The sequence below is a fragment of the Culex pipiens genome, chromosome 3 (assembly GCF_016801865.2).
Source record: "Culex pipiens pallens isolate TS chromosome 3, TS_CPP_V2, whole genome shotgun sequence".
In the NCBI taxonomy this organism is placed as follows: domain Eukaryota; kingdom Metazoa; phylum Arthropoda; class Insecta; order Diptera; family Culicidae; genus Culex; species Culex pipiens.
Genome location: NC_068939.1, coordinates 8,800,493 through 8,826,361, shown reverse-complemented (window position 1 = coordinate 8,826,361; position 25,869 = coordinate 8,800,493). Strand labels below are relative to the sequence as shown.

Sequence of the window (25,869 nt, the reverse complement as noted above, 5' to 3'; positions counted from 1 at the left end):
CTCTCAGGTTGTTGTGATCTCTCAGGCAAATAAGTGCGTCATCTGGAGTAAGAATGTCTCAACGACGTCTCAACCTAACTGTTCGTTCAGAAAGAGCAAACAATCCCTCCCCGGCCAGCGTATTATTAAAATATGCAAACAATGAGGTTCCAGCCTCAATCCTTGATGGTTGAGGAGGGGTTTGCACTTCATCAAATTTTAATAGTCTTGGACGGGGAGTTCTGACCGGAACCGGTCAAACAATCTCAGCCAACGACGACGCCGACGAGGAGGAGGTGCGCAGAACAAACAGAAATTCCCCAGAACGTGACCCAAAATCGGTCATCATCGCTCAAACTAAAAAAAAGTTGAAAAAGTGCGACTTTTATCTTGTTCTTGGCTTTGAAGAATCTCTCTTTGTATGCTTGGCACCATTCTGGAGGAATAAAAAAAAACAAGTATATTTGAGAGACTGCAAAGACGTTGAGTACATAAATTATCCGATGACGACAAGTGGCTAGTCGGCAGGTTCAACGGCCACGATGGCAGCTTTATGGGTCTGCGACAGAAAGAACAAAAGCGAAATTTAGGTTCCTGCGTGGAATACTAATTAGCGCCCCGAAATGGGGATGCTGCGTTCTGCGGAGAGAGAAACTAATTGTCCGTCACTTTCCCGGGACTCGGTGTTCCAGAAGCCGAGATTCCAATCTTGTGTTGAAATGTTAACTGCTTTCGAAGGGCTCGGCAGGCATAACACAAAAAAAGTTTGTATTGTTGAACTTGCTGCGTCGTGTAATTTGTCAAACCGAATTGTTGATACTCAATTTGCTGCTGCGGCAAGTGCAGTTGATGAGGTGGGACTCGCTGAAGATGGGGCTGAGCAAGGTAATTTAAAATTTTGATTGAATTTGGCTTGTTTTTTTGTGGTTGAAGTAGAATTTTTAAATCGTTTGTTGGTTTTAGTGTTTCCCATCCGTGAAGGTATGTTTTTCTCGTCTTTTGAAGCATGCTGCAGTAATTATGTGGAACATGATTTTAACATTTTGAACCAAGTTATCTGAATTTATCCACATGTTTAAGCAAGGGTGCCCAAATTTTCCAATTCGGGATCGAAATTCGAAAAGGTTTTTAGCATTTTTTCCATAAACAGTAAGAAAAAAATTGTTAAAATTGTAAAAATTGTCAAAATTGTAAAAATTGTCAAAATTGTAAAAATTGTCAAAATTGTCAAAATTGTCAAAATTGTCAAAATTGTCAAAATTGTCAAAATTGTCAAAATTGTCAAAATTGTCAAAATTGTCAAAATTGTCAAAATTGTCAAAATTGTCAAAATTGTCAAAATTGTCAAAATTGTCAAAATTGTCAAAATTGTCAAAATTGTCAAAATTGTCAAAATTGTCAAAATTGTAAAAATTGTAAAAATTGTAAAAATTGTAAAAATTGTCAAAATTGTCAAAATTGTCAAAATTGTCACAATTGTCAAAATTGTCAAAATTGTCAAAATTGTCAAAATTGTCAAAATTGTCAAAATTGTCAAAATTGTCAAAATTGTCAAAATTGTCAAAATTGTCAAAATTGTCAAAATTGTCAAAATTGTCAAAATTGTCAAAATTGTCAAAATTGTCAAAATTGTCAAAATTGTCAAAATTGTCAAAATTGTCAAAATTGTCAAAATTGTCAAAATTGTCAAAATTGTCAAAATGGTCAAAATTGTCAAAATTGTCAAAATTGTCAAAATTGTCAAAATTGTCAAAATTGTCAAAATTGTCAAAATTGTCAAAATTGTCAAAATTGTCAAAATTGTCAAAATTGTCAAAATTGTCAAAATTGTCAAAATTGTCAAAATTGTCAAAATTGTCAAAATTGTCAAAATTGTCAAAATTGTCAAAATTGTCAAAATTGTCAAAATTGTCAAAATTGTCAAAATTGTCAAAATTGTCAAAATTGTCAAAATTGTCAAAATTGTCAAAATTGTCAAAATTGTCAAAATTGTCAAAATTGTCAAAATTGTCAAAATTGTCAAAATTGTCAAAATTGTCAAAATTGTCAAAATTGTCAAAATTGTCAAAATTGTCAAAATTGTCAAAATTGTCAAAATTGTCAAAATTGTCAAAATTGTCAAAATTGTCAAAATTGTCAAAATTGTCAAAATTGTCAAAATTGTCAAAATTGTCAAAATTGTCAAAATTGTCAAAATTGTCAAAATTGCCAAAATTTTCAGTTGGCGATTGTCCAAGCTCCATACAAAAAAGATTTTATTTGTGGTTGAAATTTCCAAAAAAGTGCACACGTGGTTTGTGGATGGTCCATACCAAATTTAATATATTTACTATTATTTTCAAACGATTGAAAGCTCTGGGCGTTAGAGGATTTAATATCAAATATTTTATAGGTTGTTAAAAGTTTTTTTTTAACTGATAACGAAAACTTTGATAAAGTGGATTTATTTCAAATTTCTCAATGCGTCATGATTTTCTCAATAAAAATGAGTTCAAATCGGAAAACAAGTAAGATTTTTGTTTTTTTGGATAGTACTTAAATAAGAACAAATATAATTATTTTTCAATAACGGTCAAAAATGTCATTAAAACATCAATTAATAATAATTTTAAATTTATTTGAATGTTTAGAAGACCAAAAATTTATAATTTTATGGAAAAATCTTCCTCTAATTTTTTTTAAAGCTATGTTGAACAAAACGTCAAATTTAAACGGTTTTCCTTCAAAGCTTACAGACCTAGTTAAACAAAGATTTAACGTGAAGACTTCCATCATTGTCATGATTTTTCGTTCAAAGATATAAATTTTGCGTCGCTTTCAATATTTTGACAAAATTCCTTCAACAAGTTGTTTTGAATAGTGCCCTACACATGCTGATTCCTTTTGGTAACGATTATCCCATCCCTTGTATAGTTATGGAAATCGTCATTAATCAAGAATTGCCAAATAGGACGTCAATGACTGTGCCAAAAAAATATATAAATTTTGAAGCACATTTGATTTAGATCAAAAATTCCTTCAGTGGCTTCAAGAAGGCAACAACCGGCACATGCTGATTCCTTTTGGTGCTAAAATTCGTTAAATTGAATTTAATAAAGAATATTTTATAGTGATGATCAATTTTCCTCGAAAATGATCAACGGCTTCAATTTAATCTTCTTAATATTTATTTTTCTTCAATTGCGGTAAAAAAATATGGGAAAAACTTATTTAATAAAATAACAATTTAAATAAATCATCCACAACAATGTCTCTCAAAAATAATGTATTGATTGTTTTATTAATATATCACAACCACCGTGTCCAGGAAGAACATTCCGCGCACCATCGGTAAGCAAAGTTGTAGTCCCATATTGGATTGTCTTGTTACTCATAGTTCAACACTCCCTTTTGAAGTCGCGTCGTCGTCATCTCATTCGTCAGTCGAACTGCGCGCATTTACCTACTCCAAGTTCGTGGCAAACAAATCGCCTTTTATTGTTCAATCATAAAACTTTATTGTAATAATGGGCAAGCATAAATAAGAGGACCCCCGTTAAAGGTCCGCACTGTATTGTTCACAACCACAACCCGGATGATAGCGCGCGAAATGTCAAACTTGTTGGGAAAGGGAATTTACAGCTTGAGCGTGAGATCTGGACCACGCGAGGACACGTGCCCCAACGCGCGTAATCGGACACCGCCTGCTGTAGAACATTCCACGTGACGTGATTCTAACGGTACCCCGCGGTCATCACGTAACGTTGTTCTGGTCCAAGTGTCCCAGGCGAAACAATTAATTACCGCGACCACAGGTTCCACGACAGAGAGTCCGGCTGGAGTCACGGGGCGGTGACAACATGTCGAGATCAGAACAAGCTGATACTGCCTTCGGATGGGTCGCTACAAATTTCATAATAGTTACGGCGGGGGTCTCTCTCTCTCTCGCGGAGTGGTCACGTGTTGAAGCCATAACCCACCACGGTGGGGGTACCTTACCGAACATTGGAGAGATCGCTACCGAGTAGATAAAGATGGCACACAGAGTGGAGGCCCCAGAACTTCGATCAGTTTGAGCGCGTTATTGTTTGCTCGAGAACGTCAGTCGCCGATAATGGAACCATAATTTAGAACCTCGTCGTGGCCGTCGAAGGATGCTGTGTGGGAGATTTCGCGGAACAAAAGCACGGAAGGTCAACCCAGCGTACATGGGGAAGATGATTTGGGCGGTGATTCCGGTTCTTGCGATCGTCATGAAAATCCCATTAGGAAAAATGATATCACGATGACAGGCTTTCGGCGCACTAAATGGCAGCCAAGTTTGTAACTGTTGTTTTTTTTCCGGCGCAGCGAGGATTAGAGCATAGAGCGCGGAACAGTTATGGGAACCTGGGTCGTTTGGGTGTAACGGAGTTGAACCTTTGTTCAAGTTCACATTTAGATGTAGGGCTCAGATACTCATATTATAATCGGATTGTAGTTTCCTTGAACGATTAGCTTATCCAAAATTTTTAAAATTTGCATTCATTTTCAAAGTCCGATATTCTAAAAAATCTTGAATACTCACCTGGTGGCAGTTTGCTCTTGAGCATGTCCATCGCGACCACGTTGATGATGAGCACCCAGATCGGGCAGTCCAGCACGTCGTTCTCCGACTTGACGAACGCGATCGCCGACAGGCACTGCGTCTCGAGCCGGCGGCGGTCCGGGTAGGCCCGGCGCAGCTCGCGGTTCACGTTGGACTGGAACTTCTTCATGTCGAATAACTGAGGGGGGAGAGGAGATGCGGGTTAGTTTTTGAGTTCTTTTAGGGATTTCTGAAATCTAAACAGGGTCATTTAACAGAAAATGTAGTTCAAAATTAACAAAACATCTTGTTAAAATACAATTAGAGTGTACTATTTGACAGATAAGTCGAATATACACGCTAACTTCAAAATTAGGAAAATTTCAAATATTCCAGGATTTTCAAAAACTTTAATACATAAAAACCTACTAATAACTGAACACTAGATCATAAAACAGGTATTAGACTATGCCAAAAAAAAAAAAAACAAGCAAACTCGCATACATTTTGAGTTGTAAACGAGTTTAGCAAACTGTCAAACACGAAAAAATGCGAGTTTTTTTTTTCATAAAATTATTTTTATTAGGTCCTTTTCGGTGCTGGGACCTGGTTACCGAGGTCGGCTTTTGTAATTACATTTGACTTAATAATTACAGAGGATCTTGTGTGTAAATGTTAGTGGAAGGGGAGCCGATTACCCGCGGCCTACTCGGGGTTAGTAGGCCGCAACTCGGTGTCCAGCTGCTGGGGCGTTCTTGCTTTGCTTCCGGTGCAAACCAGAAACGACGGCTTTGTGTGAAGGCGAGTTATACTAACTGAAGGAAAACTAACTGAAGGAAAACTAACTGAAGGAAAACTAACTGAAGGAAAACTAACTGAAGAAAAACTAAATGGATATTTTGGAATCTAAGTAAAGTGCGAGTTTGTTTGTTTCTTTGTCATAGTCTGCAATTATCAACATTCCATTGCCAACAAAATCATAGACAAATTGCCAAACAAATCCAGAATTCTTCGTTTTCGATTGCTGCTCGTTGAAAAATTACTGAATTTTTATTTTTTGTAATTTTCACAATTGTTATTCATGAATTGAAAAGACTAATTTACACAGTAAAAATATTAATTTTTGGAAGGTAGATATTTTTTTTAATTGAATAATACCTCTTTTTCGATGACCTTAATCATTATTACAAGTTTATGTGGAAACAGTGAAATTACACATGAAAAGAAGTAAATTTACTTATGTTTAGTTATAATCATACATTATTTCTGACACAACATTCTTCAATGTAATGTTATCATGATTGTTTTTCATTGTGTAAGTGGCGCTTATTAAAACTATTTTTTTTCTCAATATTTAGGAAGTAGTAACACAGCAACAAAAAAATGTATCAACAAAGTTCAAAAAATAATTATGGGAATTTTGTTAACAATTAAATTTCACAAAAATTTATTTTTCTTCGCGAAACATTTTTAAAATGCGAAAATTTATCAAAATAATATTTCAATAAAAATAACCTGGTTCATATGGTTCATTTCTAGAGTTTTTTTTTCAAAAGGTCCTAAAAACATATGAAAAACAAAAAAAAATCTAGATATTTATCTAGTAATTTTCTGTAATGTGTAATTCTCATGAAATTAGGCCATTGATTATTTTTCGTATTTCTTTTGACTAAAAAAAAGGATAAAAAAAGTTGTGCTACGACCCAGCAAGGGCATAAATTACATGGCAGTGTTGCCAAGTTTGATATAAATTCACGTTTTTTCAACTTATAAAACACGACCAAAGCAAAGTTTTATGTTTTTTTTTTATATTAATTGTATCTATAATCGAATAGAACTTTACATCCGTTATCGAGATAAATTCATCTAAAGTTAAATTTGTAAAAAAAGCATTTTGAATGTGTTAATATTTTTTTAAAAGGTTTAGAAAATGTCATGTTTAGGAATTCATTTAAAAACTTAACATAGATTGAACCTCTGGTTAATGACATGCAGACACAAAACAATAATTTTAGGTGGATTTATCTAGAAAACGGGATAATTTATCAAACATAGGGGACATATACCCATTTTAATCGTTCTAAGCCGTTCGACCAATTCTCATCACATTTGCCGTTTTTCGCTATTAAACAACATTTTCAGATGTATCAACAATGAAGAGTTGCTTGCTCACTTTTATTTGAGCTTTTTATTGCTTTGGAACAGTCAAAAACACTTTATTAAAGCTGTAATTCATGATCAAAGTGCTGATATGCATATAATAGAAATATGCTGAAAAAGGGTATAGTTTTAAACATTTTTTTTATTTTTTGCTTTATGGGTGTTTTGAAATCGCCTTGAATCAGCTTTCCAAAACTTATAAAAAATAAAAATAAATGATTTTTTTTATCGGAGCATTTAAAAAACTCCAGAAAAACTATTTTTCGTAATAATAAGGCTGTTGCAAATTTTTGTTCTCTTTTTCAAAATCGGGCTGAAAATCAGGGACAAAAATACTTTTTGATCCTTAAAAAAGTGAGGTTAAATAATTTGGTAATTTTTTTTAATGATTTTTAGGTTGCACGTTAATTTCAAATTGTTTAAAAAGAATCTTTAAATATCCGCCTTGTTGGCTTGTTTGTGATAAGTATCTTAAAATTATTAATTTTTAAAGATATAAGTAAAAATTTATCAAATTTTAATTATTTGAAATATTTGAGTCATCAAAAGAAAATTACAGCGTTCAATTTTATGAAAGTTCTACACGCTTAACCACTCTTGGGTTAACACGCAGCTTTTGCACCGCACCCAACTCTACCTACCTTAACAATCTTCTCGCTCTCGATGGCCTGCCCCGGCAGCTTCAGGACTTCCGCCCCGATGGCGGTCTCCTCGTTCGGCTGGCTGGCGGTGCTTTTGACGTACACGTTGCTCTTGGAGTAGCGTCTGATGAGAATGTTGCCGGCGTCGTCCATCTTGATTTTGACGCCCTGAAAAGAAACGAAAATCGTGAAATCGTGTTTAAGCCGTGTTTGGTTTGTGTGTGGGGATTGAGCTGGTCTAGTACAGGTTGAGGTTATGCAACCTGTTGCAACGAAACCGTTAGGTCGGAGTAATTAAACCTGTTCAATGGCGAGTTTTGGCGTGGATTGAAGGTGGATCTCTTTTTTTTGCTTTAACCTAGGCCATATATGCGTACAAATCAAATCATCCATAAAGAGTGGCCTACCCCTTGGTTTGGCCCTCGGCGAGCAGAGGGCTACTTCGATGGACGGACACACTAGCTATTAATTAGGCTGGTTGGTTAGCAACGGACGGCGTACGTTACCTAATCGGAGCAGGCCGAAAGTTTTATGGCATCTTCGGTGGAAGTTGTTGTTGTCGTTGGCATGGTTAATTGAGCTTATGGCAGAGATTACTAATTGTCATTAAATGGTTAATTGAGAGCTTGATATTGCCATCAGAAGCAAACGTTCTTGACTTTCGTTCTTGCAGGAATCTAGAAAAATCATAGAAGTGATAACCAAGGGGGATGACACACACAATTTTAATTTAAACAACTTCATGGCATTTACTCGAATAATTTAAAAAAATATCGTTACATTGAAGAAACCACAAAACCATCATTTTACCTAAAGGTCACCAGCGTCCTTTTCAAGGAAAATAGCTGAAACATGACTTGCTCAAAACCGAGCTATTCATTCTTGAAAAAATGCCCAAAAGGCATGCTCCAAATGATGAATTGTTTACAAACACACACACGTCAAAACAGTGGCGTGCGTCCATCATCGCGCGCGTCAGGCTAATTCTGACAGTTAATAGCTCATGAGTTGTGATTTTTTTTTGCTTCAAACCGCCATCGAAAAAGTGACACATATCGACACACATGACTGCAAGAGCAAGAGCTGACCACAGAGCGGACGAAAACGAGTTCGAGTTATTTCGAGCGCGACGGCGATCGTGCGATCATCGCCGTGTCGTCGGAGCCGGCCTTCAAGGTCGTCAATTGGTATTTAGAAAATATATTCAAATGAACTGCGCGATCAAGTTCTCGTTCTCGGTGTGGGACTCGGACTCGGGTAGAATGAGAGTTTCAGAACCGATACGTGGAGGATCCTTTTCGCGATGATCATCATTATTGTGAGGAGTCTGCTGCAGGATGATTTATGATTCAGGCATTGGACACGGTCCGGATGTTACGGATTTGAAATTGACTCCGACTCGGAATGTTCTGAAGCAATTTGTAGCACATGTTTGACGAGTTTATTATTGTGCTAAAATAGCGATCATTATTTTTTGAATGAAAACGAACCGAGTTCTAATCGGCGCTATTTTTCTCGCAAGCATGTTTTTGCTTCCCCCAAATTATTAGTCCATTAATCATTCTCGGTTGTAGCACATCTGTCACCGCGGCAGTGTTGCCATCGCCAGCTGCCAAAAAATATTGCCGCCATTATGGCAGTTTCGCTGCTTGACGACTCGGAGCTCATCACGCAACGCGTCGTTTGGCTTCTCGCTCTCGATCATGTTGCATGTGGATTCAACATTAGAGTGCAGTGCATCTTCCTGGTTTCTCCAGCATGGAACCTGCTTCCATGTTTACGTAACGAGAGGTACATGCAAGCCATAGACAACAATTGAGACTAGGTGGGGCTTGTGAGACTGAACGAGGGGTGCGACACTTTAATTTTTTGTCTTAACAATTGATCTATGGCAGATCGCCAACATCTCCGCGTAAAATTATGTTCAGACGGAAGTCCAGAGATTCGTGCTGTCGGGATTGAGCGTGACAGTGCTGCGGAGGTGTTTTTTTTCGCTCAGGTGGAAACCTTAAAAAAGTGGTCTCGACTTGATTGACAGCGTATGTAGGAAGAAATTGCTCGCGCCGACCTATCAATAGGTTCGAAACGTGTTCCGATTGAAGGTTGAACGTTTCGACGCGTTTTTAAGCGGTTCTAGGAAGTTGTAGTTCACTGATGGAGAAGAGCTGTAATTACCGAAAACGGCAGCCATTAGTAGCCCTTTAGCCGAGTGCAGAACGCCACACGTGGGAAACGAGATTTGAGGTTAAGCCGCCAAAAGTGGTCTTAGTAGGCCGCGAGGTGTTTCAATTATCTAGTAGCCCGGAGGTGAAACATTATCGTGGCAGAAAAAAAGGTCGGGGCGCTCAGTAAATCAGATCGCAGCAGGCCACGAAGAAGAGCCATTTCCTGGATCGCCATGGGGAAGGCGACGCTCTTTCAAGGAAGACTAGTTCTGCACGATCATTAGCGAGCTGGCAGAAGATCCAGTTTTGCTGGGCAGCTGACAGTGGTGTGCAGGCAGTCGCTGGCGGAAAGAAATCGAAAGTTTACGCTGAAGTTGGAACAGCGGAAATGACCGAGTGCGTGCAAATGTCAAATCAATTATATATAAAATCGTTCATGTTATAGAGTGTAACGTACTTTTGACAGATGATCAGTAACGGTATGGTGTTACGCTTTCTAGAACAAACATGTTGGCAGCTTTTTAGACTTTTTGTGCAAATCTACAAATTGCTTTAGAAATTTTGAACAAAAGAATTGACGAAATACAAAGCGTAACACTGCTGTTGATGAGTAACGGTGCGGCGTTACATCAGCGTCAGGGTGATAATTAAACGCCAATTTGCAATCGCGGATGTAGTTTGTCCATGCTAATCATTACAAATGAAGACGCTGGTTCTACCAATGTTGACAAAACCCCCATGGAATGTAAACAAATGGTTGTGAGCAGATTTCGAGTCGTAGAAAGGAAAAGGCCGTTTCGCGCGAGTGACTGATGATGTTCTTTCCAGTCGGTAACGAATAGTTTCGAGCGCGGTGGCGTCGCGGGGTACATTTGCGTTTAGGCCTTGATATTTAAAGATCATCCGCGATCTCGCCGCGCAGGTAGCCCGCGCTCGGATCTGTCCGGAGCAACGTGGTGTTGATGGATCTTCTTCTGCACCTCTTTAGAGAGCGTCGTGATCGTGATCGCGTTGCCACGGTTTTGAGGGGGATGCCATATGCCATGCTCACAACAGCAGTTTCTCATCGAATTGCTTTATTAGTTCGGACCGCGCTCGTAAAACGGTGCCCCGATCATGGTCTTTAGTGCCCACTTGCGGCATCGTGATGCACTCTCGATCGCGCGCGCCTCCACCAGATGAATTAATTTCGCTAAACAGCTCGTCTTCGCGCTCAGCCGGATGAGACTGACATTTGTAAGGTTCTGGAGAGCTAGCGCCAGCCGATCGCGCGACCGTGATAGTCGGCCTTGATCTTAATCTGACGCGCGCAAGCTGCTCCGACAATGGTCGATTGTCGTCGGTTCTAGTCTAATTGCCACTTGGTCGTTTGACTTACCTGTCCGACGTGTCGTTTGACTTCATCTGTCTTGTGGTCCCGCATCGGGTTGTCGAAGCCGCACAGGCCGATCCTGGAAGAGAGCGCAAGAAATGTAACGCATTAGAATTGGTGTTCAGAAGCATGATCGCGATCAACGGTTGAGATGATTGATACCGAGTGAGTCAGCGCAAAACTGAGCACAATCAGTTATGACGATGATAGTTGCAAATTGTTAACTTAACATGACTGATGACGAGGTAATGGAGTTCATCGGAGAAGTCTGCAAAGTGATCCTCGTCTGATGACAGGGTAGAATGCACTTTGTTTTTTTGATAGATCGATGCGAGTTGAAAAGTTAATCGCTGAGCAAGGACAACAAACTCGTTGGGCACGTTCAACGTAACGCACATTTGACAGTTGCAGCGTAACGCTTCACGTTTTCGCTTTCAATCAAGTTATAATATAATAGGCATTTCAGTTTCATTGCATATTTCGCAATACCCTTAACGATCACCGACTGCAAATAATTTCCGAATGAATCACATTGCATTAGCTGAAGTTTATTCTCGAGAAGCCCCATTTCGGTTCTGGTCCAATTTTGGCACGCGGGGGTCCCAAAGCACCGTTCAACCCTCCTTACAAACAAATTAATATTCATGTCCAGTGCCGCGGCGAACCGAGCTATACCAGAACACGAGTGCGGTATTTTAACTTTCACAAAAAAAAACGCCAGCCCTACTTTTAGGGTTGGGCTCGGCAGCACTACAACATGCGCTTGGTTAGTACGCAAATGTACGATTAGCCACGCCGTAGCGGGTCTTAGAAACGGCTTATGTGGCGCGGGCCCGCGTATAAGGGCACATTAGCCTATTAAAATAGCTAATACCGCGACGCTTCACTCAGCTAGAACGTGAATCATTAGTCGACGCGATGCAGTTGTTGTGCATACGGGGTTGTTGAACAGTGGGCGAACTTGGGTGAAACTTTTAAACTCCGATTGCAGGATTAAAAATAATACTTTCAGAATTTGTCCGAGTTCAAATCCGGGTTCCTTAAAAAAATCCGACTCCGAATCTACAGATCTAAAAGGAACAAAATGTTTCAAAGAACTGCGATTCATGACTTCGTGAATAATTTGATTCACGATTTCGTGATATTTTTATGACTTCATGAATTCCATACAATTATTCATGAATTTTTGAATACTATTCATGGTTATTAAAAGAACCTTTAAAGATTTCTGTTTATGAAAACGTAAACAATACTTTTCATGATTTCTTGAACATTTTCCAGTAAATCGTGAATTAAGCTCATCTAATCATAAATAACATTAATGATTTTTTTACTTGTTTGCATTTCTATTTTTGTATTTTAAAATGACCAAAATAACCAAAATGACCAAAATGACTAAAATGACCAAAATGACCAAAATGACCAAAATGACCAAAATGACATAAAGACCAAACTGACAAAAATTACCAAAATTAGAAAATAACCAAAATTACCAAAAATACCAAAATTACCAAAATGACCAAAATGACCAAAAGGACTAAAATGACTAAAATGACCAAAATGACCAAAATGACCAAAATGACCAAAATGACCAAAATGACTAAAATGACCAAAATGACCAAAATGACCAAAATGACCAGAATGACCAAAATGATCAAAATGACCAAAATGACCAAAATGACCAAAATGACCAAAATGACCAAAATGACCAAAATGACCAAAATGACCAAAATGACCAAAATGACCAAAATGACATAAAGACCAAAATGACATAAAGACCAAAATGACATAAAGACCAAAATGACCAAAATTACCAAAATTACCAAAATGATCAAAATGATCAAAATGATCAAAATGACCAAAATGACCAAAATGATCAAAATGATCAAAATGATCAAAATGATCAAAATGACCATAATGACCAAAATGACAAAAATGACAAAAATGACAAAAATGACAAAAATGACAAAAATGACAAAAATGACAAAAATGACAAAAATGACAAAAATGACAAAAATGACAAAAATGACAAAAATGACAAAAATGACAAAAATGACAAAAATGACAAAAATGACAAAAATGACAAAAATGACAAAAATGACAAAAATGACAAAAATGCCAAAAATTACAAAAATGACAAAAATGACAAAAATGACAAAAATGACAAAAATGACAAAAATGACAAAAATGACAAAAATGACAAAAATGACAAAAAATGACAAAAATGACAAAAATGACAAAAATGACAAAAGACAAAAATGACAAAAATGACAAAAATGACAAAAATGACAAAAATGACAAAAATGACAAAAATGACAAAAATGACAAAAATGACAAAAATGACAAAAATGACAAAAATGACAAAAATGACAAAAATGACAAAAATGACAAAAATGACAAAAATTACAAAAATGACAAAAATGACAAAAATGACAAAAATGACAAAAATGACAAAAATGACAAAAATGACAAAAATGACAAAAATGACAAAAATGACAAAAATGACAAAAATGACAAAAATGACAAAAATGACAAAAATGACAAAAATGACAAAAATGACAAAAATGACAAAAATGACAAAAATGACAAAAATGACAAAAATGACAAAAATGACAAAAATGACAAAAATGACAAAAATGACAAAAATTACAAAAATGACAAAAATGACAAAAATGACAAAAATGACAAAAATGACAAAAATGACAAAAATGACAAAAATGACAAAAATTACAAAAATTACAAAAATGACAAAAATGACAAAAATAACAAAAATGACAAAAATGACAAAAAATACAAAAATTACAAAAATTACAAAAATTACAAAAATTACAAAAATTACAAAAATGACCAAAATGACCAAAATGACCAAAATGACCAAAAAGACCAAATATTAATATTGTCAGGGAAAGTGCTTGGGGTACAATTAAAATCCCACTGTGCACCGCTCCACCCTGAGTCGGGACCATTTGGTGGCGCCCCTCCCTGCGAGTTGCACCAATTCGACACTTCTTGGCTAACGCTAGAAGGCACACGTGTAGGCGTCGGCAAATTGGTGCACTCATTAGCGGGTAGGGGGTCCGTTTGATTGCTTGCTGGGGTCACAAAAACCCCGGGTAGAATTAGCCCAGCAGCACTATACATCATAACACTTTGCACACCCCCTTTAATCGTCGAGTTGGGTGTTGTTTTTAAGTACAAATAAGTGGCCGAAAAGTTGCGATCATTAAGGTGTCTCTCTCCTTCCGAGAGGTCTGGACGTTGATGAATTGAGGCTTTTGAGGTCCATTATTTACACAGGACAATCAGGGTGGAATCTTGCGGTCTAATTACTTGGAGCAGATTGGTTTGATGAAGCAGGAGGTCATTGATTGGAGTGGTAGAACCAGTTTAAGAACTTGAGACGACTTTGTTTGTGGAGCATGTCTTCATAACTACGTGGAGTTTGATTGAAGATGTTGTTTTCCAAGGACTCTCTGAGTTCATAGCTTGATGACTTCAAATAATGTTGAGATCTCGGTTATCAAGCAACTCCTCAACAGTGATGACAACCAAATTCTAATTTCGCAACGTTTCAACGGGTCCGCTGAAGTTCAACCAATCTGACCCCTGGGACCTTTATCAACCTGTCCAAAGAGTCGCGGTACCTTCGTCACATTGTTTGACAGTTACATCGTAGGCTGACTCCGTCCGTCAGCTAATGACCATGCAGGCCTACAACGCACCGGACGACCCTATTGTTTCGAGCCATCGCTGCAGCGATTGGACGACAACCCATTTATAACTTATGCGCATCAAATAATCGGCGAGGTGACCGGTGAGTGAGGTGAGCCCTGCCCGATGTACCTTACCGTCTCCGTCCGATAATGATCTCGATATCTCCCCGGCCCCGAGAGTCTGCCGCGCATCACACATGCCCGAGCTGGGAACATATGTTACGTTGCATAAACATCGTCTCGTACAGAACTTGTTAAGGGGGGGTTGCGAAGTGGTGAGACGGTATTTATTGTGTTCGGGGCGCATTGGCGCGTGATGCTTGACCTCCATTATGTCCAAAACGATGCACTTTTTTGCACTCTGCGATATCTCCTGCCCCTCGCGAGCTGTGCATAATGATGAAGCTGACCGTTTTCAGCATATCCAACGGTACAGAACGTCTCAAACTCCTTGGAAAACTGCCAATTAGGGTGATATTGTTCAAGTCCGCGGAGTTGAGCGCAGCTAACAATCGCCACCAAGAACAGCTTCTAATGGTGTTCTTCGTCCGTTCTAAGCCTAGACTGGGTTAGGCAGCTCACCATGAATGCATAATTAATGCAGCTGACCCCGCCGGAGGCGATTTCGAACACAGAAAATCGCTTTTCATCTGTCATCGAGCCCGATAGCGCACCGACTCCAGTTCGCAGAACAACAAAGTAATCTCACCATAAGCACCGTTACCGCAGCAGAGATACTAGAAAACCACTTCAAAGCCCGCTGCAATTACTAACCTAATACGGCTTAAATGTTTGGACACCTTCGGTAGATCTGTAACCCGGATTACCACAAGACCGCAGACGTCGCTCGCGGGTTTGAAATCCAATCAGTCGCGGCTACGGAAAGGGATAGTCCGAGACCCTTTTGTTGCGGCGGCGGCGTCGCCTCCAGGTGTTCAATTATCCGTCCGACAAGTGCTGAACTGCTGACCGAAATGTGGGTTGCGTAATCTACGCACTGCCAGGTGAAAGGGGTCTCCAAATTTGGGGACGCCCACCATCAAATAGTACCTACACTTTCCCATCAGACACGGTCGCGTTAGACCAAGTCAGGCATGATTAGCACTTTTGAGCAGTGAAATCAACCCGTCAAGCACAAGTCAGCATGCGCATAAGTGGTGGTGATTCGGGAAGGTGACGACGACCGGCGACGCCTTTACATCAGTTCGAAATTGCACCTGTTAAATCATATCGGCGAGGTTTGACGGTGGTCGTGGAGGTTGATACATTATGGGGATTGGGATTGGACGGCTTTTTGGGGCGTTGAATTTCACACTGGAGAGTGCGGTGAAGTTGGCTTAAGTCTTGGCGTCAAATCGCTTTTGCGGTGATTGGGTGTCGTTAGATAACACCCGTGGGATGTCGTTTAGTGGTGTCAAATTGGGCGTTGGGGTCTGGGATATCTTAAGTGATGTACTGAATTCATCTACTGAGGCTACTGCAATTTTTTAAATATATTTAAAAAATCTTTTTCAAAACGTTTGAAAATTTTGTAACGTATAACAAAATTGTACTTTTTTTTAAAGTTCGACCATTACTTTGTTTGGAATTTCAATTGCGTAGTTCTCTATAATCTCGCAAAATTTTTCGCGGTTTTTTTAATTTTCAATTTTTTAATTTCTATGAAATTTTGTCCATGCATTCCGTAAGTCAAAAGAAGTCAATTTGCATCATTCGTTTTTCTATAGAAGTCTCTTTACCATTATGCTTTTTTGGGCTGGTCATACAAAGTGGGTAAGTTAAGGTAATAAATTCTGTATCTTCAGAAGGGATTTTCTGATCGATTTGGTATCTTCGGCAATGTTGTAGGTTATGATAAGGTCTTTTAAGTACTTTTAAATCTTTTTTTTTGGCTTTTTTGAGTTTAAAAAATACTTCTTGAAAGAAAAAGAAAAAAAATCCTAATTTTTTTTTCTCTGGCACTTTGGAAATCGGATAATAAGTTTCTTAGATACAGCCCACACAGAATAAGATTCAGTGAAAATGTTTTTATTTAATTTTCCCATAATTAGCCTGTGATTTTCTACTGGTTCAATTTTCAATGTTAAAACTGAAACTTTTGTGAAATTTGCTGATGTTTTTAATAAAAAATAATTTCAAACGTAGGTCTTAATTTAATTAAAGGCTCAAATGAGAGGCGCAAAAATATTATTGGCAGACTGTTTTGGATTCAAATAAAACCATAATTAAAAAATTGCAAGTTTTTTAGAGAAAAATCACGTTTGACTTGAAAAATTCTTTATTATTTTTTTATATTTAACTAAACGCAAACTATTTTTTCACGTTTTTAACAAAAATGTTTTGAAATGCATTTTAAAATCGCTTTCATCGTAATTTATTTGATGAGAAATTTGGAAAAACTTTAGTTTTAAAATGTTGAAAAAAATAAATTAAAAATAAAGCATGGGATAAAAAAAACTAATTTTAGACATTTTAAAGGTGAGGTCATTTAAAATTGAACCAATAGTTTTCGAGGAATCGTCAGTTGAAAAAATTGAGCTTATAAGGTTATACAGAATGTTAACTTTAAGAGGATGTATCTCAGCAACAAGTAGTCCAATTATCAAAGTTTGACATAGAAAATTGTTGAAAAATTACTTGTCCTTTCGAAAACGGATGTGTGACAAAAGGTCAAAGGTAATAAGGTCGAATGGACAAAAGGTCGAATGTGGACAAAAGGTCGAAAGACAAAAGGTTGAATGGACATAAGGTCGAATTGACAAAAGGTCGAATGGGCAAAACGTCGAAAGGACAGAAGGTCGAGTGTGAAAAATGGAACAAATAATAATAATTATAAATTTCTAAAATATTTTCTTGCAAACAAATCCGATTTTTTCTGTGAGTTTATCCATCCTTCACATGATGATCATTTTTTTTTTTCAAATGAACACCAAACCACTTTTTGAAAAGTTTTACATTCAATAAAAAATTTAAATTTTTGTAATAATATAGTAATTGAACGGTTCTTTAAAAAAAAAGTTTGACTTTTAAAAAATCCGTTCAAAACACCTTTCCATAGCTGCTTTTCAATATTTTTGCATTAAGGCTCACATCAGAAGTTTTTATTTGTATTATTTTCAATTCGACCTTTTGTGCTTTCAACGTTTATTCCATTCGACCCTTTTGTCCATTTTCGACCTTTTGTCAATTTTATCATTTGTCCATTCGACCTTTTGGCATTCGACATTTTTTTCCATTCTACCTTATGGTTTTCGGCCTTTTGTCATACATTCTTCAAAAACATATTTTGCAGGGTTTATTGATAAAATACCAAAAAACTGAAAAAAAATATTTCGACAAATTTCTGATATTTTTTATTTAAAAAAGGTTATTTGTTTCATTTTATAATGCAACTTTGAGTGTGCATCTAAAAACTAATTAAAGAATTTTTTTTATCAATTTTCTCAAAAACTCATTTTTCAAAAAAAATCACCATAAAAAAACACAAGCATTTATTATGCCTTTTCAGTTCTTTAAAACATATTTAAAAATTTCTCCATTAAAAAAACCTTTTTTTGGGAATTTATCTTACAGTGGAAGAATTTTTAGTGTAAGGCCCGAATCAACGTGTAAAAAATATGTTTTTCAAAAAACTTCTAAATTTTTAATGGAAATAGATATAATTAACTGAAAATAATTTGAAATGCATTTTCCTGCGTTGATTAACATATAAAGCATGTTTTGGCTTGTTGAACAATATTTAGATTTTTGTAAAATTCCAATTTACAGCACCGGAAAATTTATTTTTTTTCCAGGAAAATAAAAATCTTAAAACCATGGCTTGTTATGTAAATTTTTATATGTTTTCTATTCGTATTAAAATGGCTTATTTCTACAAAAATACATGAATAATGTTTCAAAAAAAATAGGGGGGAAAGGTCGATTGGTGAAACGTAGAAAATTACTTTGCAGAGAATTTAAAAGTGATGATTAATTTTGCTAAAAATGTATAAAAAAGTTTTCTGCTGGTTTGACATGGAATTTCTGTTTTTTTAAATGTTTTTCTTGGTAAAATTGAGAAACCGGTAAAGCTGAAAGATTCAAATTGCAAAAATCGTGATAAATTTCTGTAAATATGCAGAATAAACTTTTTTTTTTTTCAAAATAAGAGACTCTGGAATCAAACAAATGTGTTCCTAAGAAGACGTAACTGACAACCCTGCCATTAAGATAGAACACAGTCTCACTTTTTTTTTAATTTCAAATAGTTTATTTCAATGACCAAATAACTTCCCTGGTCCGTTTTTTTGCCAGCTCACTCGAAACTATCCACACTGGACGTCAATTTTCGACCAAATATTGCCGTACGAATTTCAACCGTTTTATTTATAATTGCAGTTAAGATCCGAAGGTTTCCGGTGCCCGATTGGCCCGGCCAAAGCTGCACCAAAAATCTGCTGATTCACAGCTCCAAACTGCCGAACTTGTTGGCGCGCTTGGAGGTGTTCAATGTCAACCCTGGAGCTTTTTGCCTCCACTAATGACACAACCCCCTCCAGTGCTGGTCAAGATCGAATTATTCCTCGACGCGGCGTTGAAGACTGCGTCAAATAATGAGATTAATTTTTCGTGGAGGGGGTTCTCCCTTTGAGTCACGCCAACAACCACACGCGGACAGCAATTGCATAATTATGGCACGTGAATTAGCATGGTTCTGTTTTTTTGGGGTCTTGCGACGAAGGTATTCCTAGGCTTTCCTAGGAAGTGTCGAAATTACGCGCGCGCGATGTGTCCCGTGCTGCCTGCTAATGAATATATTATTTGTGTGCTCTACCTTGCGGCAGATGAGGACACATCGCAGCCAATTATACTATTATCTTTATTTTGCTCGACGATATTGATTTCGATCGATCGGCGGCAATTTGGTGGCGCGGAAGCGAATTTATTTGTGATTCAACGTGTGGCGTTTCGATGAAACATCGTCAGTTGTGTGCTATCTTGTGACAACGACCATTTAGTACTTTTCGAGAAAATCGATTTTTAAAGTTTGTTGGTAAATAATTTCAAAACTATGAATGGTAGAGTCAAACTTTTTGAAGCAATCGGTTCGTATACTATCGCTTAACAAACGCTCCAAGTTTCAACTAAATTGGTTACACCAGTTAAAAGATACAGTAAATAATGTAAACAAAAATCTGAAAAGCACGTGTCACAAGTGTGTTTCGAAAGTAAAATTGTACTACGTGTCACAAGTGTGCACAGAATTCCCATACAAACTAAAATAGACTTTAATCAATAGTTTAACTGACTTAATCAGCATATTTTCAAAAACAAAAGGTTGCATTGCCTTTAGAAAGTATGTGTGTACATAAATTTGTCAAAAACAAGACAAATTTTCCACATTTTCCAACAACATGTATGACGTGTCACAAGTGTGCACAATCATTTTGATGATAAATTGGTCTATGTCACAAGTGTGTATTGCGATATCCGGGAAACGGAAGCGAGTTTCCAAAATCGGGTTAAAGCATCTTGTAGTGTTTGTTAAGTGTAGCAAAACGTCATCATTAACTCATTTTCGACCAAAATGGTCTATGTCACAAGATAGCACACAGCTGACGACATGGAACCGATTTTCCGTTTCATAAGATTCGTTAAAGATGCGCGCGCAGACATTGCCCATGGCCATGTTTTCCTGGCCTGGCGACGACGATCACGATCATCCCAAACGGAAATTGATTGCATACATTAGACTAGACACAACCTCTGTAGGTAGAGGTTCAGTGCTCGTCGCGCGACAACCCATCTGATTGACAGCTGTCATGCTGATAACTGGGGTACAACGTCAGAGGGTCTAACGCTGCATACGACACAACGCTTGAAATCTAGATAGCTCCAGATCTGGGGTGTCTGCGCGGTGGTCGTTGCGCGATACCTCGCAAATTGGCTGCGCGACACTCACTCGGCAAAGTGCGCGTTCTAGATTTTGGCGCGATAATCCGTTCCTTTCGCTTTGGCGACGACGACGAATTTTGACACGGTGTCTGATGTGTGTTGCAAACTGTTTTGCTAGGTTGATTTTTCGATTAAAATGCTAAACTGGTTTAGGTGGCAATGTTGAGCAAAGTTGTTTTGTTGAATTTAAGGCTGAAAAGTTGTTTTGGTTCGAATCTACTGTACTGTGGCATTGTCCACATAGTTTTGATACGAGAAAAATAAACGTATTACCCTATTTTTTCCTATAATTTTTTTGGTTTTATACAAAATCATACACTGAACATCAAATTCGAACTCCCGGCTCGTTCTCGCTCGAAAGATTGACAAGTCGTCAAGTCGAAGCATAAACGCCAGCACATTTACGCTTGCACGTTTTACGCTGCGCGTGTAAGTGTTCTTTCTGGCTTCTTATAATAGATCGACAAAGTGCAATATCGATACATCGTCAGTTGTGTGCTATCTTGTGACAACGACCATTTAGTACTTTTCGAGAAAATCGTTTTTTAAAGTTTGTTGGTAAACAATTTCAAAATTATGAATGATAGAGCCAAACTTTTTGAAGTAATCGGTTCGTATACTATCGCTCAACAAACGCTTCAAGTTTCAACTAATTTGGTTACACCAGTTAAAAGATACAGTAAATAATGTAAACAAAAATCTGAAAAGCACGTGTCACAAGTGTGTTTCGAAAGTAAGTACAAGTTCAATTTTTTGTTTCACAAGTGTGCACAGAATTTCCATACAAACTAAAATAGACTTAAATCAATTGTTTAACCGACTTAATCAGTATACTTTCAAAAGCAAAGATTGCATTGCCTTCAGAAAATGTGTATCAACATAAATTTGTGAAAAACAAGAAAAAATTTCCTCATTTTCCAACAACATGTATGACGTGTCACAAGTCTGCACGATCATTTTGATGATAAATTGGTCTATGTCACAAGTGTGTATTGCGATATCCGGGAAACGGAAGCAAGTTTCCAAAATCGGCTTAAAGCATCTTGTAGTGTTTGTTAAGTATAGCAAAACGTCATCATTAACTCATTTTCGACCAAAATGGTCTATGTCACAAGATAGCACACAGCTGACGACATACTGTTTTTAGTTAATCATAGACTAACATTAAAGACTGAGTACACTTTATTTTTTCCTAATAAGGTCAATCCAATATGTTTTTCTTAATTAAATATAATTATCTTGCAAACCATAATGTAACTCTGAAATTTAAAAAAAAATGGCATTCGAGGTTTAGTCTGAAAAGATCCGAAGCTGTAGATCAAATTCTCACTGGTAGGTATCATTATGATTCTGAAAAATTAATTTCACCAATATATTTGTCGGAGTTTCATCATTTTGTAAGAAAGGCTCTATTTCACCTCTGGTGAAACCGTTGGAAAAGTTTTTTTTTTTAGCAAAGTTCAATTCCAGAAATTCAGTCAGAAATTTTATACTTTTATTATCCAACGATTTTCAAGGAATTCTTTAATAATTGAATTGTTAACGATTTTTCAGATGTTTATTTGATTTTTTGTATGTTATTGAGACTATCCAGAGTTGGAAAAAAACATTCACGCTTTCAAAAATGTTTACTTTTAACACTAATAAATATAGTAACAGTTTATGTGAAACCACATTTCAGAATGTTCCAGCTTTTCTATAGATTGAGATACCTCAAAGTCTGATAATCCTGTTTAAAGTTATTAAAAACATTGAAAGAAGTAGAAAAATTTAAAGATTTCATTGCAAATAATTTGATAAGCTTGAATATCTGGCAATTCTTGCATCTTTTTCTTGAGGTGTAAGTTGTTATGAGCTTTTTAAAACTTCATACCATTAAATTTCATGATAAGGGTTTGTGAATTTCCACGGTTTCGTAGACAGCGTAAAATTCCTGAAAATTGAAGATTTCCGCGAAATCTAGTGAAACATTATTATTAGGGTGCCCAGAAAAAATGACCCACTGCTCCACAAGCGAAAAAAGGTTTTTTGGGTTATTTTAAGCCTCTGGGCCAAATTTGAGCGTACATATTTGGTTGAGATGAACCCATTGATACCCGAGGCTAAAGTTGATGGAATAAATGTTTTTTATACAAAAAAGAACAATTTAAATTGCTAATAACTTTTCAGGGTCAAGTTTTACAGCTTTGGTATGATCTACAAAGTTTTCGAGCATTCAATTTCCAATAAAAATCTCACTTTTGAAAATATTTGGATGGAATTACATACAAAATTCTCCGACGAGTATCAATGGGTAAATGATGACCGATTTTGCTCATATTTGGCACAGAGTCCTAAAATAGGTCAAGGAACAACATTCAGCTTGTGGAACTAGGTTTTGAAAAAAAATCCAATTTTCTGGGCACCCTAATTAACATCTTTCTTTACAGCATTTTAATGTTAAGGCAGGAACAAATATTTTGTCATTGTTTCAAAACTATTGGTTGCAAAACAACTGTACTAAACTGTGTAAAATGTTTAAAATTTAAAATGTGAACAATTTAAAACACTTTCTTCATTAATTTTTTTAGCAACAAGTTTATGGAATGAAAAATCGAATTCCATTAAAGTAGAGAAAAATATTGAGAAAATATATTACTATTTATAGTATCAATGATAGTTTACCAGTTTATCTTATTAACTATAATTTTAAAAGAAAATAAAAGATTTAAAGTTGGTTTGCCAAGACCAAATGAATTGTAATTTTGATGTTTGAAATCACCTTTTAAGATCATTTAAGATTTATATGAGTCAGGTTAAATTTTCACGAATTTGATATTTGGGTGGATGTTGAAATCAAATACCATTTTTTTTGTTTTCTGTTCTGAGTTTGAATAAAATTTTGAAGATTTCCTTACAGAATAAATTATTTTTGCCTATTGATTTAAGATTTAGTTTTTGAAAACATTAAATATTTTTCCTGGGCAAAATGTCGCAGAAAATTAAGAATATTTTTAACATTAATGCTGGACAAGATCGTTAAATCTTGCTTTGTTATGAAGTTTAATAACATGTTGAAAAAAGTAATAAAATATAAGCAAATCAGCTAAAACTTTTTAAGCTATATAAGTTGAATATTTAAAAAAAATCAGTTCAATTAATGAGAATACGCATTCCCTGCATTTCGTTTCTCTAAACCACATGTTTTTTTTGGAAATTAGGATTTTTTTTGTAACGTTCAAGTTAAGTGAAGATTTTTTTTAGTTTACAGAAAAAAATAAATAATTAAGCATAAAAATCAGTTTCTGCAATTTTAACACGTTCCGCGAAATTTGGTCTTTTGGAATAAAGTTCCCCGTGAAATCATCTATTTTTGAGCTATCATGCTCAAATATTGCAGAATAATGTTCAGATCAGTCTTATAACTTTTCGATACTGATTTGGAGTTAGGCACTTATCTTGACGGCAAAAAAACATTCAGGCGAGGAAACAAACGTTATTGCAAAAAAGGTTGTTTTCAACTCATCGCAAACTTGATTTTTTCAGCACTAATCCTATTTGTATTATTTTATATAATCTTCTTATTGCAACTTGTATTTAAGTGACGAGTTGTAATGTTTTAAGGATAAAAACAACAGTAAAATAACTATCCGATTTTAGTCGATGAAAAATAGAACTTTGGAAATCTGTAAAGATTTATAAGTTAGGAATTCAAAGGCGTTTTTACCTCAAGATAAATAAAAAATGCACGTGTTGAAAAAAATCAATCCATAAATAAGTAAGAAATTGTATTTTTAAAAAGAATTATTTCGCAAAAATCATTCTAAGCTCATCCTGTTCCACGGTAATCACTCACCAAAGCGGACGCAATTCAAGTCATTTCAGGGCGTTGTCATTTGGAGAACCAACCAATCTCAAACTCAACTTGCCTGACACTGGGACCAGTTTCAGGCGCGGGCACTTTTTGTTCCGTACGTACGTGGCAGCCAACACCAAGTGGCCAGAATAAAAATAATAATAATCCATAAAACTAGACGACCTTGCCCGTAATCGAGCAATCTCGCACGGACCCACGAGGCAGTTCAGCTCAGCTGCAAAAAGCTTCGAGTTTGAGCTGGGAGGGGGGTGCTTTCAGAGTGGAAGTAGCTTTGGAAAATTTGGTTTTGAGACTGGTGGAGGGTTAAAAGTTGTTTTTGTTACGTTTTTCCGCTTTATTAATTCGAATATCATTGAAATCAGCGATTTGCGAGTAATTTAGACACAGTTAAACATCGTTTGGTGCTATCTTGTTAAGGCTTTTTTTCATTGCTGGTAAGTAAGGTTTGACTCAGCACTTCCTTGTAAGATCTGATATTTCGTGGATCGTAGTTGGGGAATTTGTTTAGTCATGTCATTGCAAAAAGTTTTCATTTGTATATCAAATTTGATGAAAAAAAAAACAATTTTGATTTGAGCAGAGTAATAATAAGTCTCAATTAGCCAAAAAGGTTTTCTATGTTTATGTCAAAATTAAAGGCAATCAATTATCTGAAAGATGTCGTGATGGAATAAACAAAACATGAAAAATTCTACTTGAAATACCCATAAATTACAATTTTCAAGATTAAGGTGTCAAGCTTTTATTATTCTCGAAATCAACTTGACTAAATTTACGATGATCATCAGGCTAACCATCTTCATTTAGAAAACCACGTTTACGCCTCAAAACCACCTTAAAATAACAAGGACATCCACAGTGACTTCAACGCGCTCAGGTGACGAACCTAATCAAAAAGCGCCCCAAAAGTCCACTTCATCAACCAGCACGATAACGAACGAGGCAGGGATCCAATTTCAAAGCGCACTTTTGGTCCCATCAAGTTGGCAATCAATCTTGTTGCCAGGCTAAAAACCTGCAGCTGCTGAAAAGTGCAACAAACAAAATCAATTTCGGAGCTCTGGCGTGTGATTAATTACCCCCGATTAGAAGTGCTCCCCAGGAACTTGCGTACACACCATAAATTTGGGATCAAAACACTTAACACCGTTGACAGCAGCTGGCCGCGCGCGTGTGATTGATCGCGACTTGCTCCAGGATCTTGCCCAGGAAGTTCGGCGGTACTTGCTACCGGCTGTCGAGTTCAGTTATAAACTCAACCACACCCTATCGGGGTCTGATTTGCTCGCAACTCCAAGGTCTGCGGTTGAAGTCGGCGCGGACACGACTATTAACACCCTAGAACGGAGTTCTAAGTGCGGATTAGCCGAACCCGGAATTGACTTACCGTTTAATGTTCTACCGCGTGTTTTGAGTTCAACTCTGCGGGCCGCACCTTCTCGGCCGTGCACCGGTACTTGACGGACTGTAAAAGTGCCGAAATTTATTGCCAGCGGCGGAGGA

The 25,869-nt window shown here is 36.7% G+C and overlaps 1 protein-coding gene across 3 annotated transcripts in view; it reads right to left on the bottom strand.

Annotated features, from left to right (window-relative positions):
- LOC120427089 (uncharacterized) overlaps nucleotides 1-25,869 on the bottom strand; it is a 292,743-nt gene that overhangs the window by 10,102 nt on the left and 256,772 nt on the right. For all 3 annotated transcript variants that reach the window (XM_039591941.2, XM_039591950.2, XM_052709634.1), the window contains 3 exons: nucleotides 10,870-10,942; nucleotides 7,327-7,494; nucleotides 4,526-4,724 (listed from right to left, as the gene is read on the bottom strand). In XM_039591941.2, the coding sequence (XP_039447875.1) occupies nucleotides 4,526-4,724; nucleotides 7,327-7,494; nucleotides 10,870-10,942 (440 nt within the window). The remainder of the gene's footprint in view (nucleotides 1-4,525; nucleotides 4,725-7,326; nucleotides 7,495-10,869; nucleotides 10,943-25,869) is intronic.